Raw genomic sequence first — 25,542 nt, 5'->3', positions numbered from 1 at the left:
GAGATGGCATCTACAATGGACCTGTTGGGCCAGTAAGCAAATAGGAGCAGAACCAAGTCAGTTCTCAGGCAGGAGTTGATGTTTCGTTATCAACTTCTCAAAACATTTCATCATTGTGGATGTAAGTCCTACAGGACAATATTCATTGAAGCAAGTTGTCACTTTCTTCGTAGGCACTAGTGTAATTGAAGCTTGCTTGAAGCAGATGGGTACCTCAGACTGCTGAAGCAAGGGGTTAAAGATTTCAGTGAACACTCCATCCAGTTGATCAGCACAAGTCTTGGTACTCGGCCAGGTACCTTCTGGGTTGGATGCTTTCTGTGGGTTCACCCTCTTGAAGGATGCACTTACATCAGCCTCAGAAATTGAAATCATGGTCATTGAGAGTTCTACAACACTGTCTTCAACATTAAAGATCCATTGCAAGACCCTGGGGAAAATGTGGACTGTTTTCCATATATGAGGAACCAACTTTTAATGTAAAATGGCATAGATGATGAAATTCTCAGTCACCTTCACTGTTGACTCTGGGGAAAAGTGTTTTTAAAGATTGACCTCAAATTCACTTCAGGAAGATTTACTGGTCAGCAGTAGGCGTCCTGCCCTCCCATGTACTTTTGAGTCATGGACTACCTATAGAGGGAATGTCAGTGGTACCACTAATGCTGCTTGGCAAGATTATCCAAATTCACTTGGAAGATAAATGTACCAATATCAGTCTTCTCTACCACATCTCCTGCATTGAAACACAGATTTCATTTGGCTAGCTGCAAGTGAAGGTTGCATGTTTGACACCAAGTTCCCAAAACTGACACTTTATTTTATCGATGTTGAACTTGCAAGTTAAGTCAAGACACTTTTTACTGTCATTTCGACCATAACTGCTGGTACAGAACACAGTAAAAACAAGACAACATTTTGCATATTTTCTGTTTGACTCTGTTTTCTCCAGATGCTCCATTTTCCTCCTAAAGGAGTGCAGACTTGTTGATTAATTACCTCTATTGTGGAGGTGAATGGCAGAATCTGGAGGGAACTGATGAGAATGTGTGGAGATTGTAATAGGATTAATGTAGAATTAATGTCAATGAGTGTTTGATCTGTTTCCATACTTGGTAAGTCTATGATCAAATACCTGAAATAGGTAAGTTCATATTCACAGTGTTGAACACATGCTCTCGTTTCAGACAGGAAATTCTGTACCATTGTGTTCTTCATTCTGAAAGATATCTCGTTTTTAAATTTGAAAAGAGTTGCTTTTATTTAAATAGAAGTTAGAAGCAATATTGTGTTCTATTGTGACTGATATTCATATTTTTCAGAGGACATCTTGATTGGTATCGACAAATTGGGCTAAAGGGCCTGTGTCCACATTGTATAACTCTGCCTTTCAACCCACAAATCCTTGTAGACCACTTCTGTATACATTTATACAGGGAAGTAAAGTATGTTCCTTGTAATTTCTATTCAGTGCACATTTCCAAAAGTTCAGTTCAGTTGTAAGATATTAGCTATGTTAATGAATAAGCTAACATAGTTTATTACTTTTGCATTTTAGTGTATTTTTGAAAGGCATTGTAAGGTACAAATCTGATATGAACAGAGAATAATAGATGCCTGTACACATTAAAAATGCAATCATCTCATTGCCTTCCAGTGTCTTTAAAAGGAGAACAAAGTTTGTGGATTTTATAAGGCATTATTTAAGACTTAATTAACAGTGTTTCAAACCAAACAGCTGAAATCTATGCAATATTATAAATTGCATATTATGCTTGCGCGAGGGTTAATGTAGTATAATGGTTTGTTCCCAAAGGTAGGGTGCTCTAGTGGTCGTACTTTGGAAGATTGTTTGTGTTCATAATTCCGAGATAGAAGCTAGATAGGATTAGAGTTATAGTTTTTCACCCTGACTTCTGATTTGATAGGTCAGGACCACTACTGACGCATAAGTTCTGTGGAAAAATTCATGTAAATGTTTACAGAAAAAAATTCAGACTTCACTATTGCAGAATTAGTGGTGATTGTACAATAAATCTGTTCTACCCACACAACCATAAAGGTTCACTGAAATGTGTTTTCTTAAGAACACATAAATACAATTTCAATTAAATGCCTAAGCCAGTGTCTTTTTTAACATTTGATAATTTGATATTTTGTGTATCCAGTAAAGAATTATATGTTTGCAAGGTATGAAACAGAACTGTTTCACATAATGTAGCATTGAAATGACATCATGCACAGTGTCGAGTTTCAGTTCCTGCAAAGCGGCTTGACAGCTGTGATGCTTTATTCTCTCTCTTCGGCATTAGATTGCTCACTGGGGAACCTCTTCAAAGAAACGGGATCCATTTCAGAACTTAGCAAATACTGCATCTTGACAGATGTCGGGAGTTCAGCAAAAGGATTGAATTACCTTGAAGACTAAAGTCTGAGTTTGTGCTGTGATTTTGTTTTTATTTGCTGGTTTAGTTGCTGGAATTGTGCAGCATACCAAGGCAATTGGTTAATACAATGTAAGTATGATTTTGATCAGAAGAGCTATACTGTATTCAAGTTGCATGTTGCATTTATGTAGATTTTTTTGCCTAAAAAATTCTGTTACAAAGATTGAGATTCCACATTGTTTTGCAGTTTTTTATATATATGCCTTTAGTATATAGATGAAAGTCTTTAAAGTTCAAGCAATAATAAAAGCTATAATGCTTGAACTGCAAGCAAAATAAATTCGCTTGAAATTTGAAAAGAGCGTCAGACATTTGGCACTGTTTGTTCCGATCACTGGTGACAGACTATTTGCCTCTGCGATATGATGATTATTAGTTATTCTATAGACTGGTAGAAGCCTGCAACCAGCTTTGGTACGATTGTCTGGTAAATTCATAGATAAGCACATTACAAGCAATTCAGGGTGGAGGAATTCAGAAGGAGATTTGTTTAGCTTTATTAATTTTATTCTGCAACTTGTAAACGAGATGTAATTCATATTTGTGGGAATATTTAGCTTTTTGGTTCATTTTACAAAAGTTATTATATGGGTCAATTGCTTGTATAGATTTTACTGTTAATTCATTAAACTATAGTGAAGGAAGCTGTAAACTGAAGTATACAGTATTTACATATCCAGAGTCTCTAAAATCAGTTTTAAAGGGCATAATAAACTCATCAATGCAATCTTTTTAAAACATTTTTCTCATTAAAACATTTTTCTCTTCATAAATTTGTGCTAACAGTGATGTTTTCAGTGTGTAACATTTTTTTTTAAACTGCAACATGTTTTAATCGAGGGTGGGGGAATAGAAAATTCTGGGGACTTAATTGTCTTTTCATTTTACTATGTATTTTAATGGAATTCATTCATTTTAAAATAAATTCAAGGAATATTCACATTTTCATGCTAGTGGCTATCATGATTAATGTTTACTGGAGATAGTGTTGAGATATTTGGTTGGGCTCCATTTTTGATGTTACAGAATGCTGTACAGCAGTCATGCAACTTATTATGTTCCAAATATCCCTGGAGGTTTTCCAGTTTGAGTAGTGTTGGTAAAAGAAAAAAAACTGTTTATTTGCATTTCTTATTTACTGTATTTATTGGTATTAGGGCTTCGCAAGACCAGCATCTATTGGCCACTTCTAATTACACAAGAGCTACATGCTTAAGTTCCTGCTGTCCTTCTGGTGTAGGTACTCTCAAATGCTGGTGTAGAAGTAGTTTCAGGGTTTTGACCCAGCAGTGGTGAAGGAATAACAATATAGTTCCGGCGGTAGGTAGTGTGTGTCCTGAAGGGGGAGCTTCCCATGGATTTGAAACCTCTATTGCTCTTGGTGGCAGAGGCTCTGGGTTTTTGTATTACTGCGGTGTATTTAATTGGTGTTACTAGCTGTGACCACAATGTGTTAGAATTAATATTTAGTGTGGTGAATGGCGTTCTAGTCCACTTAGGGTACTTTATCCTGCTTGACATTGAGTTTCTTGACATCTATTGATAATGGCAAATGGATTAAACTGTTTCTGATTCTGAAATGGTGATGGATTGATACACTCCTAGTATTAAAGATTTGAGGTGTTGGGTGATGAATCACTCACTGCAAGCTGTCTTCGCTCCAACCTGCCCTTGTAGGCAAAATATTTATGTGAAAGCTTAGTTTCTGGTCAACAATACCTCTAATATAATAATAGTAGAGGCTAAGTGACAAATGCCATTGAATGTCAAAGATAGATGATGAGGCCCCTTCTTGTTACAATTAGTCTTTGTGGTATAAGTTTTACGTGCCATTTATCAGCCCATGCCTGAATGTTGTGTGGGTCATGTTGCATGCAGGCATGTACCACTTCATTTGCCAAGGAGTTGCAAATGTAATTAATGTTGTAAAGTCATCAGTAATTGACCCAGCTGCTGACTTTATGATAGATCATTGATAAACCCATGGAAGGTGGTTGAGACTAGGAGCAACGCAAACAAAATGCTGGAGGAATTCACCAAGTCAAGAAGTATCTATGTAGGGAAGGAAACAGTTGGTGTTTCAGGCCAAGATTCTTCATCAGGACTCTGATGAAGATTAGGACATGTTGAGACTCAGGACACTGCATTGGTGTTCTGGGGACAGAATGTTTGCACCTCAAGCAATGCTGAAGAAACAATATCATTTGAATGGAAGATGCACTTTTTTCTTTTCATATTGGTAAGTTCACTTTTAATCTGTAGTAGTAATTAATGTACCATGCATGTTTCAGTTTTGGAATCCATCTAGCATTAATAGAACATTTCTTCCAAATCTTCTTTTTCATATCCTTTGTTTCCAATCCCAATCTTGCATTCCAGAGAGTCATATAGGGTCTGTTGTACATATAGGCATTGGCTGTTTCAGTTGCACTGGAGCTGTGAGCACAGTTGGACATTGTGCAATCATGTGAACACCCCCACATGTGACCTTGGGATCGAAGGAACTTTTGGATCAAACCAGGTCCTTTAATTTTTCCTTTCCCAGACTGTGATAAGTGGGGCATTGATGCAGTTGGATTTATGTCCTTGAATTGAGATCATGCTGATAATGTTATTGTGCAGTTGCTTGTTTTCTTTTTCTGAACCCAGCAGTGAGTGACTCCATTACTCTTGTTTTATAACATCCTTTGGTTAAATTTCAGGATCTTTGCCCAGCCTAATCCAAATGATGATATATACACATTTGACACCCTGACACGGGTGTCAGGGAGCAACATGTTGTTCCCATCTTGGTTGCTCTCCTGGTGTCATCAGTTCACTGTTTTAATGATATTTTCTCTCATTGAAGTGTTTTTTTTTCCAGCAATATCCCATGCCTTTTGTGTTATTCTCTTCAGAATCCTACTCAGAACCTTTTACTTTAACTATTAACTTTGCCCATTTCCTACATGGTCATTATTCTTCTTTATTTGTCCAAGCTCTGAAATGATTTGGAGTGTCTTATTTGACAGTACAAATTATTAGTCATGGAGTGGGTTTCATCCAAGTTATAATGACAGGGAGCATCACTCATTGGCTTTTGAAAATAAAACTGGCTGATTGTTTTAAGTGGAGGCTGTTGATTTTTGTATCTAGGTTGCCACTTGATTTTTTTTCTCTTTAAAAGTAATTACATTTTCCTTTAGCAGCACCACTCTCTGTGGGTTTTGGCACAAGGAGACCATGTTTTCAATCACCAGCCTATCACCCCGTCATGTAGACTTTAAATAATTTCTGACATGTTAACTTTAAATGTGTTTTTATTTGGAATCGTGGCTGCCAATTTGCTTTTAGACACTATTGCTAAAATTATTATTATAGACACCTATTTGGGGATGATTTTGGACTGAAGTACAATTTCTCAAAACTACAATCCAAGGAAGAGATTTTGAAAGCTTATGAACCATTCTCTTTTTTGTCAAAGAACCAGGGTAAAAAATCCTGGGTTCTTTTTAAAAAAGAATCACCAGCTTATTCTGAGAAGATGTTTTTTTATCAATCTTGTGAGGAAAAAGCTGGTGATTCTTTCAAATAAAAGCAGCTGCAATATGTATTCACTTAAAAAAGCCAGCCTCACTTTTTATTTTTAGAACTTTACACTCTTAGTCATGTAATAAAGATTCTGTTCCCCCAAAAGGGCTTTAATCACCCATTCCTCAAATATCGTATTACACAATACAGTCTATCCATGTAATCTCCAGATATTCCACAGAGTATTCTTGACTAGTACTGGTGAAACATCAGAGAGGTTGTTTAATGGTACCAAGCTATTTCATTCTTACCACTGTTTTCCATTGTTGGATCTGTAGTCAGATATGGTAAATTATTTTAAAACTTTTGTTTCCCAGTTAAAACATTAATTATGTATTAAATTAGTGGGAATAAACTGGCAACATAAACTCTGGGAAATAGAGTGAAAAAGCAGATGACTAGTGGTATGGTTTGAATTTTTTTTTGACACTGACTCGTACATTATTCTGACACTGACTCATGCTTACTGTACTTTGCTCCCACATATGCACAAAGGTACTCTTTTTTTCAGGCTGTTCAAATCTGTCAGTGAGTGAGCATTGAATAAAATTTTAGTTGATGTGGGTGAACAAACCATTTTTAAAGATGGTGGGAAAGATTTTACTGATATTGTATGATAGACTGAATTATTAAAAAGTTGATACTTTATATACTTAACTTTTTCAAGATTAAGCGCTTAAGTGGAGTTAGTTTGAGGAATTTTCATGGAATTGGTATTTTCCTTTTCCTGATTAAAGGAGCAGAATTGTCTTTGTGTCTGCATTTTGCAGCTGGAATTCTAAAGTTCAATGTAAATTTATTATTATCAAAGTACATATATGTCACCATACACTACTCTGAGATTCATTTTCTTGTAGGCATTCACAGTAGAACAAAGAAATACAATAAAATCAATGAAAAGCTACACAGACTGACAACCACTGAAAATGATGTCAAGTGATCCAAATATAATAAAACAATAATAATAAATAAGTAAATAATACTAAGAGTAATAAATAAGTAAATGCGAATTTTCACAAGGCAACCAGAAAACCAGACTTTTATCAGACTTTTGGGATTCTTTATTTGGGCAAAGAGGATATTGTTGGAGGATTAATTATTTTGTAGAATTCCAGCTTCAAAAGATATTTGTTGACATTTTGTAAATTTTATACCGAATATGAGCTGTAAATTTGATCACATGTATTCCAATTAATTTTATGTATTGAGTGATGACCACTGTTAATATAGATTTTTGTCTGTCGCCTTTTCCCATGTAGTTCTCACTAACATGACAAAAAAAAACAATTTAGTAGAAAATAAAAAAGCTCAACTTTTGGTGTTCATGTCAAGGCTATTCTACATACTCTTGAGTTATTTCCAACGTTTTAAATCTGGTCAAGTGAGGTTCTTTTATTTCAGAAATCAGCAGCCACTGGGCCATAATTTGAAAATCTTTTACAAATTATTTGTAGAATATCCTTCCCATCAGACTTCGGCTGAGATTGATGGGAAGGGTATAGCTGAAGTTTCAGTTGTGTTCAGCCTCCTTTTTAGCCTTTTTAAATTGTTTCCACAGTGGGAAATTCAACTGTTAAATCTGCTTTAGGCTTTAATTGATTGATTATCAGAGTCAATATTTAATTTTCTATGCTGTTTCTCTGTCTCTTCTCAATTGTGCTATTTAGTATGCTGCCAAGACAGTTGTTCGATGCAAGAGACAGAAAATGCATGAGGAGTACTGTTTTCTCTTGTCATTTACATGCATAGGTTCTACTTGTCCTTCCCAGAAGTAAATCTGTCATTTGGATTTATCAATATTCAACATATTACTGATGAGATACCAGCAACTCAAAAACTACCTGATGTCATCCTTCAAACTACTTTCTTACCTCTTAATTGAAATAATATAATGTAACATATTTTAACTGACCTTCACTGATATTTTGGGGTTTGTTATTTTTATATCCATATGGAGCAAAACTTTTGTTGGTCTTTGTCTTTCAACTACTCATGACACTGAGTTTTTTGAAATCTTTCCACAGTTTTATAATTGCATGTTTTAAGGTAGGTTACATAAGCTTTTAGAAGTAATGAGGTAGAATATGCTTTGCAAGTGTGTTGGATTTCAAGTTTATTAGTACAATAAAAACTTGAATTAAGGGTCTAATGCAGGAATTCCCAACCTTTTTTATGCCATGGATACCTACCATTAATAGAGGGTCTGTGGATCCCAGGTTGGGAAACCCTGGTCAACTGAAAGGAATTAAAAGTATTGTTCTGCTTCTTTCTAGAAAAATCACATAAAGTCAAGCAAGTGAATATTTTGTTCAAAATTATTTTACCTTTCTTGTTCAGGTAGTCAGTGTGTTCTGGCCTCTAGAGGCACAGTTTTGTATGCCGTTTGTTTTGCACGATCATTGCTTCCTGTATGCAAGCTGTTTTTATCCTTTCTCGTGTGGATTAATTTGGATTTCAATTTGAAGTCTATGGAAAGACCTTTATCTCCATCTTCTCTTTATTTGCCCTTGAAACAACAATATCTGTGAGCCTTCTTTTGTTAATATTGGTAAAAATTCACTCTATATTTTTAAAGGAAGCATTGTGTTTATTACTTCTAATTATTAAGATATCACTGTGCCATGAATTTAATCTTGATTGCATGGCATATGGAGTCTTGTGTGCATATTACCATGGTTAACACCGATTGTGTGAATAATCGATAGAATTGGTATATTCAGATGCGCAATGACTCTTTATTGAATTTAATATATAACTAAAGGAGGCTTCCCTCAAATCACTTTTGAGAAGGTGTTTAACTTACTGCATTGCTTTGTACATACACACTATGGGGGCAGGGACATTAAGTAATAATTATATGGCTATGAGTGCAAAATGTTTAAAATATAAGAAAGTGATCAGTTTTCTCGGACATTGGAACTTCATGTCTGTACTGACCATAGTTTCTGTAGGAAATAATAAAGGGGCATGCTCTGATCTTTTTAACTGTCAAAATCTGTAATGTGAAATTTTGTATTTATGCTTTTGTGAATGGCATAAACATTTTTAGTGAGTGTAAAAGTTTTCCTGATATTCAGTCAAAGAACTGTATTTGACAACATCCTTTTCTGAATGGTGCCTTTAACGAAGTGTTGTGGGAAATACAAAATTAAAGTACATTTAGTTTATATTTGTTCATGGATGCAGAGATGATTTGCTTTAAGCTCTTGAAGTTGATTCATTTTTTAGTATTTGGGAGTTAAAAATTCAAAGTAAATTTATTTTCAGAGTACTTATATGTGACCACATACCCGATAAATCCATAGTAGAATAATACCCAGACAGAAACAGTGAAAGACTGTACCAACTTGGGTGTTCAACCGGTGTGCAAAAGACCACAAACCATGCAAATACAAAGAGAAAGAAATAATAATACATAAGTCAGCGATAAATATTGAGAACATGAGATGAAGAGTCCTTAAAAGTGAGTCCAAAGGTTGTGGGAACATTTCATTGATGGTTTTTGTGAAGCTGAGTGGCATTATCCCTTTTGATTTAAGACCCTGATGGCTGAGTAATAATAACCGCTCCTGAACCTGGTGGTTCTTTCATTTTAATGGTCTTTCGTAATTTAGTGTTGTCCTTATTCATAAAAGCATATATCTGCTGGAATAAAGCACACATTGCAGTTTGATGCTGAGATACATCCTAGGATATGCTGGGACACACCATCAGTGATGTAACCTAGGATCATTGGGTGTTTCAGGTCTTCCAGCATCAGATGCTTTCGCCCAGATGACCCAGCCAAGATTGACTAGGCCCTAGCTTGTGTCCCAGCAGCAATGACACACCTCTTGATCCATAGCCATCTGGACACTCACTCAGCAGCCTCTGTGATGGTCCTGATAGCTCTTTGCAGCCCCTGTAATGTCAAGGAGTTAGTAAGTTCTGCACAGCAAGCGGTCAGCAAAACCTCTACATACCACCTTAATAGACTCACATCGTGCTCTCCACGCATCTCTGACACTGCTGTACCAGCTCTTGGTATTTGGGCTTTCTTACATTCAAATGCCTCCTCAGTTACTTTTCTTCATTCATGAAATGTAGTGTTGCTGGCAAATAAGTGAACTTAGTTTTCCTACTTCCATAGTTTCAGCCTTTATAGTCAAGTGTTCCTTAGATTTATAATTCCACAATTTTAAAACAGCAATAATAAAAGATGAGTGATACCTATGTTACTCAGAATGGTGCACAATTTAAAATGAAGACAGTGAAAGAAATCCAATGATGTAACAGTTTTATCTTCTTCCTAGTCGATGATGGTGGCTCTATTTACATGCTGGAATTAATGCAGAAAGTATGCCTCAAGATAGCCCAACAAAAGCGTCATTCCATTGCCAACTTGAAAAGTTTCTATAGCTCAGAGGAAACTAAAGTTGAAACATTACAACATAGTCAGGTATGTTTTCAAGAAATTCAAAACTTGCACCAGTAAGTGGAAACCCCCTTGCATTAAAGCTATTGCAGGCACAATGGAGAGCCAATCAAGCCAAAAAGTATTGTGCATTCCATCCACAGCCTCTGTGGGAAAGTTTGTTCTACTCCCATTCCGCTGACTTAATCACATCTCCTCTTATTAGTCAAGATACTGGATGGCCTTTAACCTGCCAATGGTACATTTAACTTGTATTCACAGAATAGAAAGGCAGGATTAAATGGAACAACTACATTATATAACAATGGAAAACATCCTGAAATGCTTCAGTGATGGGATTCAACTGAGCAGCAACCAGAGGAAAAACTAATCTGCTCCAAAAAACAATATCCTGCAGAGTTTTGGATTTTTTTTTTGGAAAGTGGATGATAAAAATGATGCAAACATGTTGGGAGAGAAAAGAAAAGCGTTAACAGTTAGCACTTAAGAGAGAGGGGGATGAGAGAGTGCCTAGGACAAATAATGGCAAGGATAACGGTTGTCAACATCATATATTGAGGAACAGAATGGCAATGGGCATACAGGGCTGATAAAGGAGCAGAAAGCAAAGCTTAAGCAGGGAGGACAGCAGAAAGGACATTTTAAGAACTATACTTTAAAAAAAAGACTTGAAACTAATTATCTTAAATAAAAGTTGAAAACATTGGAAGCACACAGCAGATCAAGCTGCTCTGTGGTGTCGAGAAGGGAGTTAATGTTTACGTTATTGAACTTCTTTGAGAATTTAAAAATGTTCGCTTGAAGGGGATCCAGTGTAAATGAGGATTTACAAGAAGATTAAGATGAAGGTGTGGCAGAAATGCAAGTAAAATTTTGAAAATAAATCTATCATCCAAAGGGATTGCAAAGTTCTAATCTATTGCTGAACCCCAATGAAGAGATCAATAGAAAAAGCTTGTTTTCCCAAATTGCTATTTTCAGCATATTCATTTTTATTGAACACACCAATGGTAACTCTAATATATCTGGCTGATACCTGCAGGTTTACTTCTTCCACGGTCTATGACCGATGTTTTTCTAAAGCTTCTAATTCCCTTTATTTCACTGTAATATCAATAAATCTGACTTGATCTTCTCCTTCTCAAACTGCAGGGTGAATTCTACAGTATCATGTTATGATCATTGCCTCCCAAGCATATGCTTATGGTAATTTAGCAGGTTATACCCAATCTGGCCAGTTACTGGTCTGCCTCCTGGGATTTAATCATCTAGGTAATTGAAATAGATAGCTCTAGCAAGGAGAGGTTCATCAAAAATGATCAGTTCAGCAGTGTTCACTATTAACTCAGCATATCCTACCTGCTTTCCTTTACAGTGTTTTCAATTTATAAACCTATGTTTTTCTATTATATAAAACAGTGGGTGGTTCTGAACTCTTATCTGCACATAAAGCACGACAGCTCAGAATCTGCATAGCATTAGTCACAACACTAAGTGGTGTTTTAAAGCACTTAGAAACTTCATTTATTTTCCAATTTTACATCCTCCAAATCTTAGTATTCCACGATTACACTCAGAGTGCACATTCCTAATGTCAAGCCCCCAAATAGTTTGGCCTGCTGATTTGCCATGGTGGACATCAAGGTTGAGGTTAACCTCATGTAGAAAAAAATGATTCATTTGCAGTACTGTTGTGGCATGTAATTGCATTGCAAAGCCAGGCTGAATATTACCCCTCACCTTACCATATCCTGTACTGTAGGCAGATACATTAATTTCAGTGAATAACCAGATATCCAGTATCACCTTAAGTGGTGGTTTTTACTCAGAAATCATCTAGCAGGGAGGATAAAGTAGTCCAATCATAAGAACCCTTTTACTGCCAAGTTCCCCGTCTAAATTACGCATCATCCTGATTTAAGAAATGTCATTCACTTATTATTGTTGTAGTTTTAGAAGTGTGAAATCTCTTGTCTATGTAAGTGCAACACTTCACAGTAAAGCCTGAAACCATGAAAGATGTAGTTCTATCTTCATTTCAATGGGCAACAAAAGAATGGACAATGCAGTGCATAACAGAGACAGCTCCTTGCCAGCTCCAATGACTCAAGTTTTATTCTGATCTTTGCAATTTCTGTAGGGAGTTTACATATTCTCCTGGGTTTTCTGGTATCCTCTTGCATCCAGTAATTGGTTACTATCAGTTATATATGCTACCCTCCCTCCAAACCCCACCCACCCCCAATTATTAGGTTAGGTGGACAGTGAGTTAGCGTGACATTAGTTAACTCACATTAGCGTGAGTTGATGGGCATGTGACAAAGAATAGATTACCATAATAAACTGGGGAGTGAGATTTTAGAAATTGAGAATGAATTTGTCCTTTTCAGCGTTTTTCCGCATGCTGTGAACAAGTATTATAAATAAACTATTCCTTTATACTCTGACAGAATTAATTGATTATGGATCTTGATCTTAATAATGCTGGATGGTGGAGTTTTCTCTCTGGAGGATGTAATACAGCAGTAACAAAACCATTTATTTTCCCTATTAAATGGAGAAGAATATGTATACCTATTTTATTAACAATAAGTGCAGACATGACAAGTTTCATGGGCACAGAAAGATTTGCTGCACCATATGAATTGATAAAATGTTTTCAGTTTTCTGATGATATTGAAAAGCAGTTGTGATTGTTCCTGCTGTAGGCTCTTTTGTAGCAATTATAAAATATGGGTAGTTTTTATTTAAAATGAAGTAACCAATTTTAAAGCATAAGACACTTATGTGACCTTCATGTTAAAGGTGTATTTTTTAAGCATGACATTATTTTGTACCAATAAAGACTGTGTCAGTTAATTGCAGTTGATTTGATTTTATCTGCTCAGAAAGTATTGACTTTCCAGAGCTGTTGGTGAGAGATTTTACTATGTTCTTTCATATTCTCTTTTTTTTTTTGAGGACTAACAATTAACAAGCTTTTTTTGTCTTCCATTAGCTAGATATAGTCGACCTATTTGCTGCAAACTATAGTCTGAACAATGGTTCATTCATTATAAGGCAGGACTGTTCAATTTTCAAGGCACAATGAATTCACTATGAAGCTGCACTATATGGGAAGCCAAGAGTCAATGTAACACTTGGCTGTGTCAACGTAATGAATTCATTGAGGATTCAACCACCAATTTTGCAATTGTCATTATATAATATCTCTATTCACAGAAACATTTATGCATTAATTCTCTGGAAAGTATGCTATTAAAAATAGTAATCTTCATATTGGACTGGATAAATAGGTTGATATAAACAGCCTAATGTAACATGGCAGTAGAACAGATGCTGGTAGGTTGTACTCTGTCATATTTGGGTGTTCTGTGTGTTGGATGCCATCTTTTATATCAAGTGTATATCATAATGTACAGCAGTATATTATAGTTTACAACATGCCTCTGGTAATGTCAACTTCTCTGGAGATAGATTATTTTCTGTCATTTGTCTAGCTAACTGGAATTTGGCGCCCAAGTTTCTTGAATTGTTCAAAGTAAAACAATGCACATGAATGTCTCAGATGTACTGTTGCTCTAAATTATCGAAAAACAGAATATTTGTGACCTATTGGTTAAATTGTTTTGGTACTTCACAATCTTTAATTGTCCACGTTTTGGTATCAGTTACATAATCAGGTATATTAATAATCCCGTGGTACTCCAAGAGTTGCAAAAGATAGACTAATGAAAGTAACACGGAATTTGGAGACTTCAAACTCCTAATTGGTCAATATAGTGCTTTGAAGCAGTATGAGAACGACTTCTAAAGTGATGGACCACACATTGATCCTATAATTAATTCCTCTTCCAATAAAAGATTATTTCATTCTGTCTTAACATCAGGGAGGTAGGAATGCATTTGTGTTCACCACAAATTTAATCAATATTTGGCTTTTGCTGAATTATTATGCCAAAAATGGCATATGAATCAGATGGAGCACTTCATTCTCAATTATCTTTTGCAGGAGTATTGGTATCTTATATGCTTCATCTGAATGTTTTGTTCAAATGAGGCAAAGGAACAGGATTTAGGAAAGTTTCCTACCACAGTGGCTTATTAAAGGAAGAACTATACAATACCTACAAAGATATTTTTGTTAAATATTATTTGAAAATTTTTCTTTCCTCTGGTTGTTTTTGCTGTCAGAACAATCTAAATACATGAATTAAGAAATGCAGTGGATGCTGGTTTGAACATTGACTTCTCTAACTTCCATTAATGCCCCTCCTCCCCTTCTTACCCCATCCTTGATATATTTAGTTCTTCGCCCCTCTTTTTTTCTCTCTCTCTGCCTGTTCTCCATCTCTCTCTGGTGCTCCCCTCCCCCTTTCTTTCTCCCTAGGCCTCCTGTCCCATGATCCTTTCCCTTCTCCAGCTCTGTATCCCTTTTGCCAATCACCTTTCCAGCTCTTAGCTTCACCCCACCCCCTCCGGTCTTCTATCATTTCGCATTTCCCCCCTCCCGTTCCTACTTTCAAATCTCTTACTATCTTTGCTTTCAGTTAGTCCTGACGAAGAGTCTCAGCCCGAAACGTTGACAGTGCTTCTCCCTATAGATGCTGCCTGGCCTGCTGTGTTCCACCAGCATTTTGTGTGAGTTTTAAAATAACATCATTTGCGTATATTTGTGTTCAAAAAGCAGTGATTTTTGTTACTGATAGTTGGTGAGAAATAAGTAGTAGGACAATTTAGAATCGTTTTGCGCACTGTGGTTTCAAGCATTTAGGCTTTCAGATGCCAGAAATGGCCAGGAGTGAAAATGAAATGGATTTCACTACTTCAACATGTTAGGAACTACAAAGAATTTGAACTTGAATGTTGCAATGAAAATGAAGATCTGGAGGATGCAATTGTTAAAAGCATTGTATGAAGGCAGTCCACTACGTGCCTGCGCTAATTTTGTTCATTTACAGTCTATCAAAAGAATGTGGTAGCATGTTGGTTGTCTGTCATATCTAACAATGTCAATGAAACCTATGTGGGAGAGCTTTCAAAGTGGAAAAGGCATTGCACTGGGGCTGTTCCACTCTGTCAACCTCAGAAGTCTGAGTTCAGTGGTCTGAGCAGCCGACACAAACCAGATGAAATCCTCCATCAATAATAACTATTAGGTAGTAATACAGTTTGATAGTAATGTAGTAGCATTGGTTGTGCTCTAATTTGTTCTGCATCTCATTTGGATACATAATTTGAGACTCAGTTAAATGATAGTTTGTCTTTTTTATACCTTTTTAACTATTTCCATGAAAACTAAGCTAACTGGGGCAGCTGCTTAATTGGGCCAAAATGTACTGGTCTCAATCTGTCCCACTGAACCAGAATCCACCCCATACTTCATACATGCAATTTGGGGTATTTTGTGTCCCTTTATTGTTGATGGTTAAGCCGTCATGATATATTTATGAGCCTGGTACCTTACCAGGTTCTTTTAAACATTTGGAGTCAGTTTCTTGGAAAGGTTATTCATAGAAGTGACTGCACAACAGCTATTTGTTTTAATGAATTTGGTTTACAGTATGAATGAAGCTTTATTTACATTTATTGGATGAAGGTGTATTTGAGAACATGCTTGTGACTTAAGTGTGATTAATGAGAGGATAGAGTATTTGTTGGGTAAATCAGAGCTTCTCATATTGTGGTCTTGCACTAGTGATGCTTAAGTTCCAATTTGGTGTCAGCTGATAGCATGGTTAACAAAGTGGGGCTTTTTTTTTTACACAAAGCATGGTATTTGTGGAATCATCTGCCAGAGGACATTGTTGAAGCAAGTATAATAGCAACTTTCAAAAGACACGGATTAGGAAGATTTTTTAAAGGTTGTGGCCAAATGCTGGCAAATGGGACTAGCTTAGATGTGGCATCTTGGTCAGCATGTACCAAATGCACCAAAGGGCCAGTTTGTGTGCCGTGTGACTCAATGACTGATAAAATATACCCAATGACTAAAGATTCATCAACCTCTGGCAAAAGAAATTCCTTGTCATCTCTGTTTTAAAGGGACAATTAAAGGAAATTAATCTCAAGGTAGTATATGGTGATATATATGCATTTTAATAGTAAACTTACTTTGAACTTCTATTCTGAGGCTGTGCCTTCTGGTCCTATGCTCTCCCACCATTTGAAACATCTTCTCCACATCCAGGCTTTTCAATATTGGGGATAGGTATTTTCAACATTTATAAGAATCCTAAAAGATTCTGGCTTCTGAGTTATAGTCGATAACATCTACTTTTCAGGTTTTTTTTTTTAAGTGCAAAAAATATGCTAGAAACACTCTACAGGTCAGGCAGCATCAGTTGCTGAGAAATGTCTTTGACCCAAAATGTTAACTGTTTCTCTCACTACAAATGCTGCCTGAACTGCTGAATGTTTACCCCATTTTCTACTTGTCTTTAAAGTTGTCCATCCACAGTTTTGTTTGAAATTATCATCTGTTAATCGAGTTTCTCATATTCTAGCAGGTTTCCAGACTCAAACAATTTAGTAATTTACAAACGTTATCCATATTGATTTGGACTCGCAATCTTTTCTGAAACTAATTTGAATTTTGTTTTATTTAAATTGGGAAGTTATGTGCATTAATTTTAAAAAATGTGACTAGGGAAGCAGTGTTTTTTTCCCTTTCTTTATGTAGCAAGCTTAGCTGTTGCCCTGAGACTTAAGCATTTAAGGGAATCTTCTACTTCTTCAAATATTAATTTGTAATGGTATTCCTTTGAGCATAATTAAAGATGAACTTCAACAAGCTGTGCAACATTCAACCAAAAAAAATAAGAATGACTTCTCAGATTAAAAATTAGCCACTGAAAGATTTTGTGTAATTAAGTGCACATTTTTGTGTGGCATAAAAATGTTTAATTGCTCTTTATACATATCTGATCTTGGTTTTGAATTTACTGCATGACATTTTTAGGTTCCTTACATTTTCCCCATATTTACTCATCACAAAGAAGGAGGCCATTCAGTCCAACGAGTTTATCCCTCCTCAGCACCATTCCCTATTTCCCTGTATCCTATCTCCTCACACATCCCAACCATCCCATCCTGATACACTCATCTACCAGTTTCCATTAGCCTATTAACCTACAATCAGCATCTGGAAATATTGGAGAAAACCGAAGTTCAAAGTAAATTCATTATCAAGGTATGTATATGTTATAATACAGTCATGGGAAGAACATGAAAACTAAACGCACACGGACACGCACACAAAAACACATACACACAGGTCAGTACTGAATCTGGGCTGCTGAAACAGTGAGAGATGAGCAATGATGGCTATACCATTCTTTTCCCCTTGAGCCAAATTGTGCTGCCTTTTGCCATTGGTTCTCATAAATGTGCAATGTTTGTTTAATAATTATTCTGCTTGAGTGTTTTCAGCTGAAGTTTTATGTGCTTTTAATTTGTTCTTAATTATCTCTCAAGACATTTAAAGCTTTAAAATTAATGACAGCTTTGAGCCCTTACTTTTCTGGCTTATAGATTTAGAAGGCAACATTTGGAGATGAGGCCTCAGTATGGCTCCAGATGAGCCCAATTACAATTTTGACCACACTTCTGGACTCTGGGGGAGGAAGACCCTTGAGATTAGCCCTCTGTCTCTAGCTGAAATAATGCCCACTTTGGTTGGAGCACAGATTGAGAATCCAGGCCATATAATTGATTTGCAACCCAGTGCTTTTGCAAGCGGTGCAATTTTGTTTTTCAAACATCTGGTTATGCAATGAATTGAGTTGACTTCGGCCTACAAATCATTATTAACATGAATGATTTAACATGTAAACAAGTGAGGTTTTGTGTTCCAGAGTTAGTTCTACAAAGGTGAACAATCTTGGAAGAAACAGTACTTAATAACTAACTGTTACTTAGTTTAGCTTCCATTAAGAACACAAGATTATAGTTTTTATCAAAATATGAACAAAGGTGTTGAATTCTCTAAGGTACGGGTTCACCCCGCTTTCCGAAAGTAGAACATTCCTATGAAACCTTTCGTAAGCTGAAATGAAAGAAACAATTACCATTAATTTATATGTGAATAATTTTTGAGTGTTCCCAGACCCAAAAAATAACCTACCAAATCACACATAAAACCTAAAATAACACTAACATATAGTAAAAACAGGAATGATATGATAAATACACATCCTATATGAAGTAGAAATAATGTATGTACAGTGTAGTTTCACTTACCAGAATCGGGAAGACAGCAAGCACACTGGAAGGTTCACACATTTTTCTATCATACAGTTCTTTGTAAGCACTCAAAACATCCTGCAAACCTGCTCTCAACCTACATGCCCTTTCAAAATTAAAGTCATACTTTTCTGCAATCATTGCAGCACTGTCATTCGTAGTGAAAATCTCACGCAGTTGAAAGCGATGGCAGCTTGATGCTGAGTGTTTGTTTTGCTGAGAGCAGAACAAACGCTGTACGCTATTTTGGCTTTTCGCCACTCTCGCAGCTTGGGGTGCGCGCTGCCTCTATAACGACTCACTGCAAGACAAATGCTGAACACTATTTTCGCTTTTCGCCTTTTTTCATAAAAGCCAAAATGCTCTTCAGATTTCTTTTGGTTAGCGAAAACAAGTACTAATGTAGGTCTTTCGTAAAAGCGAAGTGGCGTAAAGCCAACTTTCATAAAGCAGGGAATACCTGTAGTAAGGTGAATTGCCTATGAGATACATACAGCATTTGACAAAATATACCATTGTGGATAAAGTAAAAGGCAGAAAGACTCAAGGTGAAAACACTTCACTGGTTAAAATCTTATCTTTTCCAATGCAGTAGCTGTGATTGTTGAAGCACCATCTGCAAGATGTTGATCAACACAGTGTCTCAGAGTATGGTAGTATAGTGTCAGGTAAATGCTTAATAATCCAGCATTTGAGTTCAAATCCTATTATGGAAAGAGGGAAATAGTAAAAATGCCATGTAACTTTATAAAAGAGCAACAATGAAGATATAGCACTGAGAATTTAAATATGCCATTTAATTTTGGCTCTTAAGTGTGCTAAGATTTCAAAAGGCCATCTAAAATAGTAGTTACCGTATTTTTGCATTAACCATGATTTTTTTTTAAGGTGTTGGACATTCCATTATAAAGGTGATATTGAAGTCAGGAAAAAATGTACTGTAAATTGCAAAGAACAGCAATATGACAGGAGATAGATGGAGTGAGACATTGGAAAAATTGGCATGATGTTCACTCCCACCTTAAGCTATCTGTGTAGGACCCCGTTCACCATTCCAATGTAAGCTTGCTGAGCAGCATCTAGTCTTCAAATTGGACATGTTGTAGTCACAGGGACTGAAGGTTGGAGGCCTGATATCTGTGAATTTGAGAGTCCGGGACCAAGATTTGAGGCATGGATGGGGGCCTGTCCTGGGGTTGGTGGGAGGGTGGGAAAGAAGCTTGGTTTGCTGCTGTTGTCTTGTTTTGTTCTGTTATCTTGTTATGTTGTTGTTACTGCTTGTGTTGTTCTGAGTTTTGTGTTGTTGTTATGTTGAACATTGTGGGCATGCTCTGTTGGTGCTGGAATGTGTGGCGACACTTGTAGGCTGCCCCCAGCACATTCTTGGATATGGTAGTTATTAAAGCGAATCACACATTTCACTATATACTTCAAGGTATATGTGATAAATAATTCTGAATAAGTATGTATAAATCAGATGATTAGATAGCTAGAGGGAGCAGTGTCTGAACTCTATTTGGTAAGCAGATAAGCTGTCAAAGATGACCTGGAAAATAATCTAAATGGACTGAAGCCAGAAAGGATATGATCATATAAATAACCAAATCTTTGAATACAGACTAACAAGACCAATTAATAAAGCTACTAAAAGGCAAACCAAAAGCAGGTGTTTAACTATAGGTAAGTGGAATTGGAGAGTAATGAAGTTAGGCTAAATGCTTATTAAAATTCAGAGATATCACTTTTGAAGTAGTGTATGCTGTTTTGGTTACCAACATTATTAAAAAATCTATGATGCCCATGTAAAAAAAATAAACAGCATAACTTTTTCTGAATAAGAAAAGTATTTGGCCTTAAAATTATAGTAGATTTTGATCAAATATGCACAGATAGAATATTTCCACTGAGAGGCTGTTAGTGTGCGACATGAAAAAAATAAAATGTCTTAAGAGTTGTATGTCATTTTCTCCATTATGTTCCAGGCATTTTGTATAGAATGTGGAAAGTAATACTACAGAATACCAAAGAAGTATTAAAGAAAGATAAGCCCATAAAAGAGTGTGGAACGGATGTTGCTGCTGATGCATTTAGATCATGGTAGAATGCTGGAATGCAGCATGATAATTATTAAATGGAACTGGTAAGGGAAAAAGTCTGTTTTTGTGCTTCCATATATAATTACACAGGATTTCATAGGGCCCTTCTGGTTTTAATATAAATTGTCTGTTTCGACTCAAAATCTCTACTGCATATTGTCATTACTGTAATTTTAACTTTTACATATTTTGGTTATGAATCTGAAGAACTGTTAAATTTTTTAAAGTTTAAACTTTTAACAAATTATGCAATTGAACAAATGGGGACTTGAGAAAGGAGTCGTGTAAGATGAACTTTTGAAGATCCTTAAGAGCATGTAATCTGGCAAATCCACCAACTAATAAAGGGATGGAAAGGGCATGCACACTTTCTTTTTCTTTCCAGTCCCCCTGAGTGTTTCTCCACTTCAAGATATTGACTAACATGATTTTGTGGAAGGAACCATAATGAGTCTGCTCCAACTAGAAAAAACCTGGTTAACTGAAGAGTTACTTTTTAACCCCAGCATGAATGATAATGATTTTCATAGCAGACCTATTACGGAGGTGAGACAGGTAATCTAACAGATGAGTTAGAATCAATTCAAGAGATGCAATCAGTAGTTACTACTGTTGTTTGAGAAGTTCTTGGTGTATAACATTTGAAGGAAGGTGTTAATTAATGGTTACTGAGAAGGCACTCTAAAGTCTGACCAGGTAGCTTCATGTGAGATTTGACAGAGATACCATGGGGTGGTTTGCAGGTTTCATGGTGCCAACTTTGAATTGTTATCTGGAAGGTGCACTATTTGCTTCAATTCATCCAACAGTTGTATACACCAGTTATATTCTCCTTCAGGGAATTTTATAATAGAAAGGTAGATTCAACTTTGAAGACCTGCAGTTCCACTTGCTAATGAAACTGTGCCTCCATCTCCTTGAAAGTGTAGGATATCTGCTCAAGCCATGCAATTCAAAAACAGATTTTTGTAACATAATGGAGCAGATCTTAAGCCATAGAGTCAATTGCACTCCAAGGATTATGGTCTTTCTTTTGAATAGAAGGATTTTTATTTTAGCAATTTGTATTTGTATTTAGTTATTTTGTACTAGTGTATTTCTCCATTTTTTTGCATCTTCACATGCTGTGGTAGGTTGGTTCGGGGTCATCTGCTAAATTCCCCCTTCACAAAGATCATTTTCATTGATTGTTTTCATATTATAGTAATTCAGATAACAAACAATCGAGCTATGTTGACAGATAGATAAAAATACATCTGTAAAAAGAGTAAGGCCATTCATTTTAGTTTTTGCTATTGGATGAGCTGGGATGATTTGCGTAATTTCTGTCCAAAATCTAGGGGTAATGCATGAGTTCCATGGAAGTAGGAGGAAGATGTTTGAGAGAGGATGGGAACAGTATGGTTGAATGTCCACTTGAAACCTGAATTGGAGTGTTATGCTCCACAGGTGATGATACTTTGATTTGTTCCAATATTGCAACAAGTAATAGAGCCTACTCATTGCAATTTTACTGCCTAAAGCTGAATAGGATTCGTTGAGTCAATAGATATTATTGATACAATGGCTTTGTAGGAACTGTTATCCTAAGAAAGAATAATAAGACGTTCCTTGGCAATTGGTTTTATATTCTGAATCACGACATACTGCCTAAGCTTTTGCAACTTCAATGTAGATTTCTATAATATAGGTGAGCAGATCTTCTTTGCTGTATTAATCGTTTCTTTCCAGTTTCTTTCTTCCCCCCTCCCCCATTAGATGTGCACGTTGGAGCATGCTGCTGAGAAGATTATTGCTGCAACTTAAGTGTGCACCTACTGAGGAAATAATACTAAAGGAGCTGCCAGTTTGAAATAAAATAAACACAAAATGCTGGAAATACACTCAGCTGGTCAGGCAGCATCTGTAGAGAGATTTCCTTTATCATTTGCTGAATGTCTGCAACATCTGCTGTTTTTGCTTTGCATTACATTAAGTATGAAACAAGGCTGGATTAGGGCTGGAATCACTGCAGTGTGATGGAGCTGAGTATTCTAACCTTAATTTCCATTCCCTTTGTTACTCAAAGCTCTCCACTGCCATTACTGACATTAAGTTACCAGCAACGATGATCTCAGTGGGCAAACAGCCAAGGCAGATTTAATACAATTCTGGACCATTAGTCACAGGAATTGTTAAATCAAGATAGTCATAGCTGAGAATATTACATTTCAAAAAGTAGCTATGACTTGTATTAAATGAAGAAACTTTCAGCTAGAGCTAAGCTACCTCAGAGATCCTTCTAAGGAAACTGGGGGGGGGGGCAGGGAAGGGTTTTTAAAAACGGCACATATATCACTTAGTCCTGACGAAGGGTCTCGGCCCTAAACGTCGACATTGCTTCTCCCTGTGGATGCTGCCTGGCCTGCTGTGTTCCACCAGCATTTTGTGTGTGTTGCTTGAATTTCCAGCATCTGCAGATTTCCTCGTGTTTGACATATATCACTTCTTGGTGGAATGACTGCAAAAATACATTAGTAGATGGGACACCAAAAAAAAGTCTTGGAACTTGTAATATTTTTCTATCTCCAAATTTATGCACACCATATCAAAAGCAAAAGGAACAACAGTTTGCAGAACAATACTCCAACCTATTTTAATTCTGACAGGTTTGATTTTATTTCTGAATGATCAAATTAGATAATTTTAACTAATCTACTCTATAGAACTGGAAAGGTAAAGAGAGCTGGTTGATGAAAGGCCTTCAAAACAGCACACTACAATGTTTCTAAGTGCAGTGAAGAACTGCTGCACATTTAGATTGTGATGCAAGTATATGGTCATCAAAAAGATGAGTTTATCTGTATCAGCATATAATAACCCACAGGAATAATCCTAAATTATTTTTCTTTTATTGACAATACTAAAAGGACTCATTTAGTCTTACAGTAATAAATGTTTAGCCTAAAAAACTTTGTTAAACCGTCAGCTTGGAAAAGGATTTTGTAGTTGGCTGTGTTTATCTAGGCTGTGCTGTGAAGTTGTGCTGATTTCAAATAATGATCACATCTGACTAGGACCTGTGGGAGAGGAGAATGATTTATTTTCCCTTGGCATTTTTTCATCGAAATAAGCAACATCAGAAATTATTAGAGAAGTCAGCAGTAGAGTCACCTGTGGAGAAACAGAATTCACCTTTCAGATTGATGAATTTTCATCGGAACTGGGAAGTACAGAAATCAAATCTATTTGAGGGAATAATGGAAATGTCTGTGACAGGATGGAGACTAAGAGAGGCTGAAGGGCATAAGTAGTGGTGGTTCTGGCTGATCATAGGCAATGTCTCTTGTTTATTGTTTGTCATGTATAAGTTGTTAGTTTATCCTGCATATTGTGCATTTGAGATTTAGACAGCTGCTTCATACTTGTATATAATAATGACACATTAGTACTTACACGGACCTCAAATAGTACAAAAGCAACTTGTATAAAGTATGCACACTGCTGCTGTAGGTGAAAATTCTGTTTGTTTCAGGCTCTCACTTTTATCTTGAAAAAGAAGAAATCTGGTGGCATCTCTAGGTGAAATTAGGTGAGGCAGTATGCTATATTACTACTTAATATTTACATGGCAATTATTCTAAGAAAGCAATTTAATATTAAATTTCTGCAGTGGTTTTCCAGGTCTGATTTTAAGGGAATTTTAAAGCCACTGAAGATGAATGTGAAGAAAAGTATTTCAAGAATAGATCCTAGTTAAACCCTTTTGGAGAGGATGTTAATATCATATGACTTGACATTCTACCTCTCCCCAGGATGATTTATTGCCCACCTTATTCCAAAGCTGCTGTGGAGGGATATTAGTGACTTCTTTTATCACAACCATCTATTTTGTTTTCTGTCCATCATCTTTATCATTCCACCTTGGTGCTCAGTGGGATTAGAAACTCTCTTCTGCACAGAGGAGAGTGGATAATTTTTATTCCATTTCATGGAATCTGAGTAATCTATAATGAAGCACATCTGAAATTTGTATGAGTTGAGAGAGTGGTGGAAACAGAGTCGCTGGCAGCATGTAAGAACTGTCTACATGAACCTTTGAAGACTGTTGGACAAGCACTGGAAGGCTGGATTCATGCAGATGGCTGCCCCTGGATTGGTGTAGACATGGTAGGCTGTTTGATTATTTCCCATGTTGAATGACTTTATGGAAAAAAAGCTGAGGCAGAAATCAAAGTAAAAGGTCTAAGCATCAACTACTGAGATGTGCAGATGATAAAATACTCTGAAAAAGCTAAAATAAAAGAGGATATGAAACATATTAGGAAAGGCAAAGATGGACCATGAGAGCTGGCCTGTTATTGAACATCAAGTCCCAGGTCACAATGTCGGGAATGCAAAAAGAATGTATTGATCACATGAAGACACTGAAATCCTTCATCTTGGAGTCAGACTAAATCAATATACTGTCGTCCCTAGGTATCCGCGGGGGATTGGTTCCAGGACCCCTCGCGGATACCAAAATCCACGGATGCTCAAATCCCTTATATAAAATGGCATAGTGTTTGCATATAACCCACGCACATCCTCCCATATACTTTAAATCATCTCTAGATTACTTATAATACCTAATGCAATGTAAATGCTTTGTAAATAGTTGTTAAACTGTATTGCTTAGGGAATAATGACAAGAAAAAAGGTCTGTACATATTCAGTACAGATGCAACCATCGTAGCTCTTCTGGGAATGCTGATGCTGCCTCGGCATCAGCCAATGCCAATCCTCCTGTGAT

General features: G+C 36.4%; 1 protein-coding gene across 12 annotated transcripts in view; it reads left to right on the top strand.

Annotated features, from left to right (window-relative positions):
* Positions 1 to 25,542, top strand: part of plekha5 (pleckstrin homology domain containing, family A member 5) — a 294,707-nt gene that overhangs the window by 104,983 nt on the left and 164,182 nt on the right. Inside the window, exon 1 of one of the 12 annotated variants that reach the window (XM_073066149.1) lies at positions 2,360 to 2,516. The exons of 10 other annotated variants lie outside the window; for them this stretch is intronic. Coding sequence is in view for 1 of the 2 variants with exons in the window: in XM_073066146.1 (XP_072922247.1) it covers positions 20,778 to 20,815 (38 nt within the window). In the remaining variant the exon portion in view is untranslated. Of the gene's footprint in view, positions 1 to 2,359; positions 2,517 to 20,777; positions 20,816 to 25,542 lie in introns of those variants that run through there. One more of the 12 variants, XM_073066146.1, reaches the window with a different exon arrangement.

Source organism: Hemitrygon akajei, chromosome 14 (genome assembly GCF_048418815.1).
Source record: "Hemitrygon akajei chromosome 14, sHemAka1.3, whole genome shotgun sequence".
Lineage (NCBI taxonomy): Eukaryota > Metazoa > Chordata > Chondrichthyes > Myliobatiformes > Dasyatidae > Hemitrygon > Hemitrygon akajei.
This window is presented reverse-complemented; position numbering and strand designations above follow the sequence as displayed.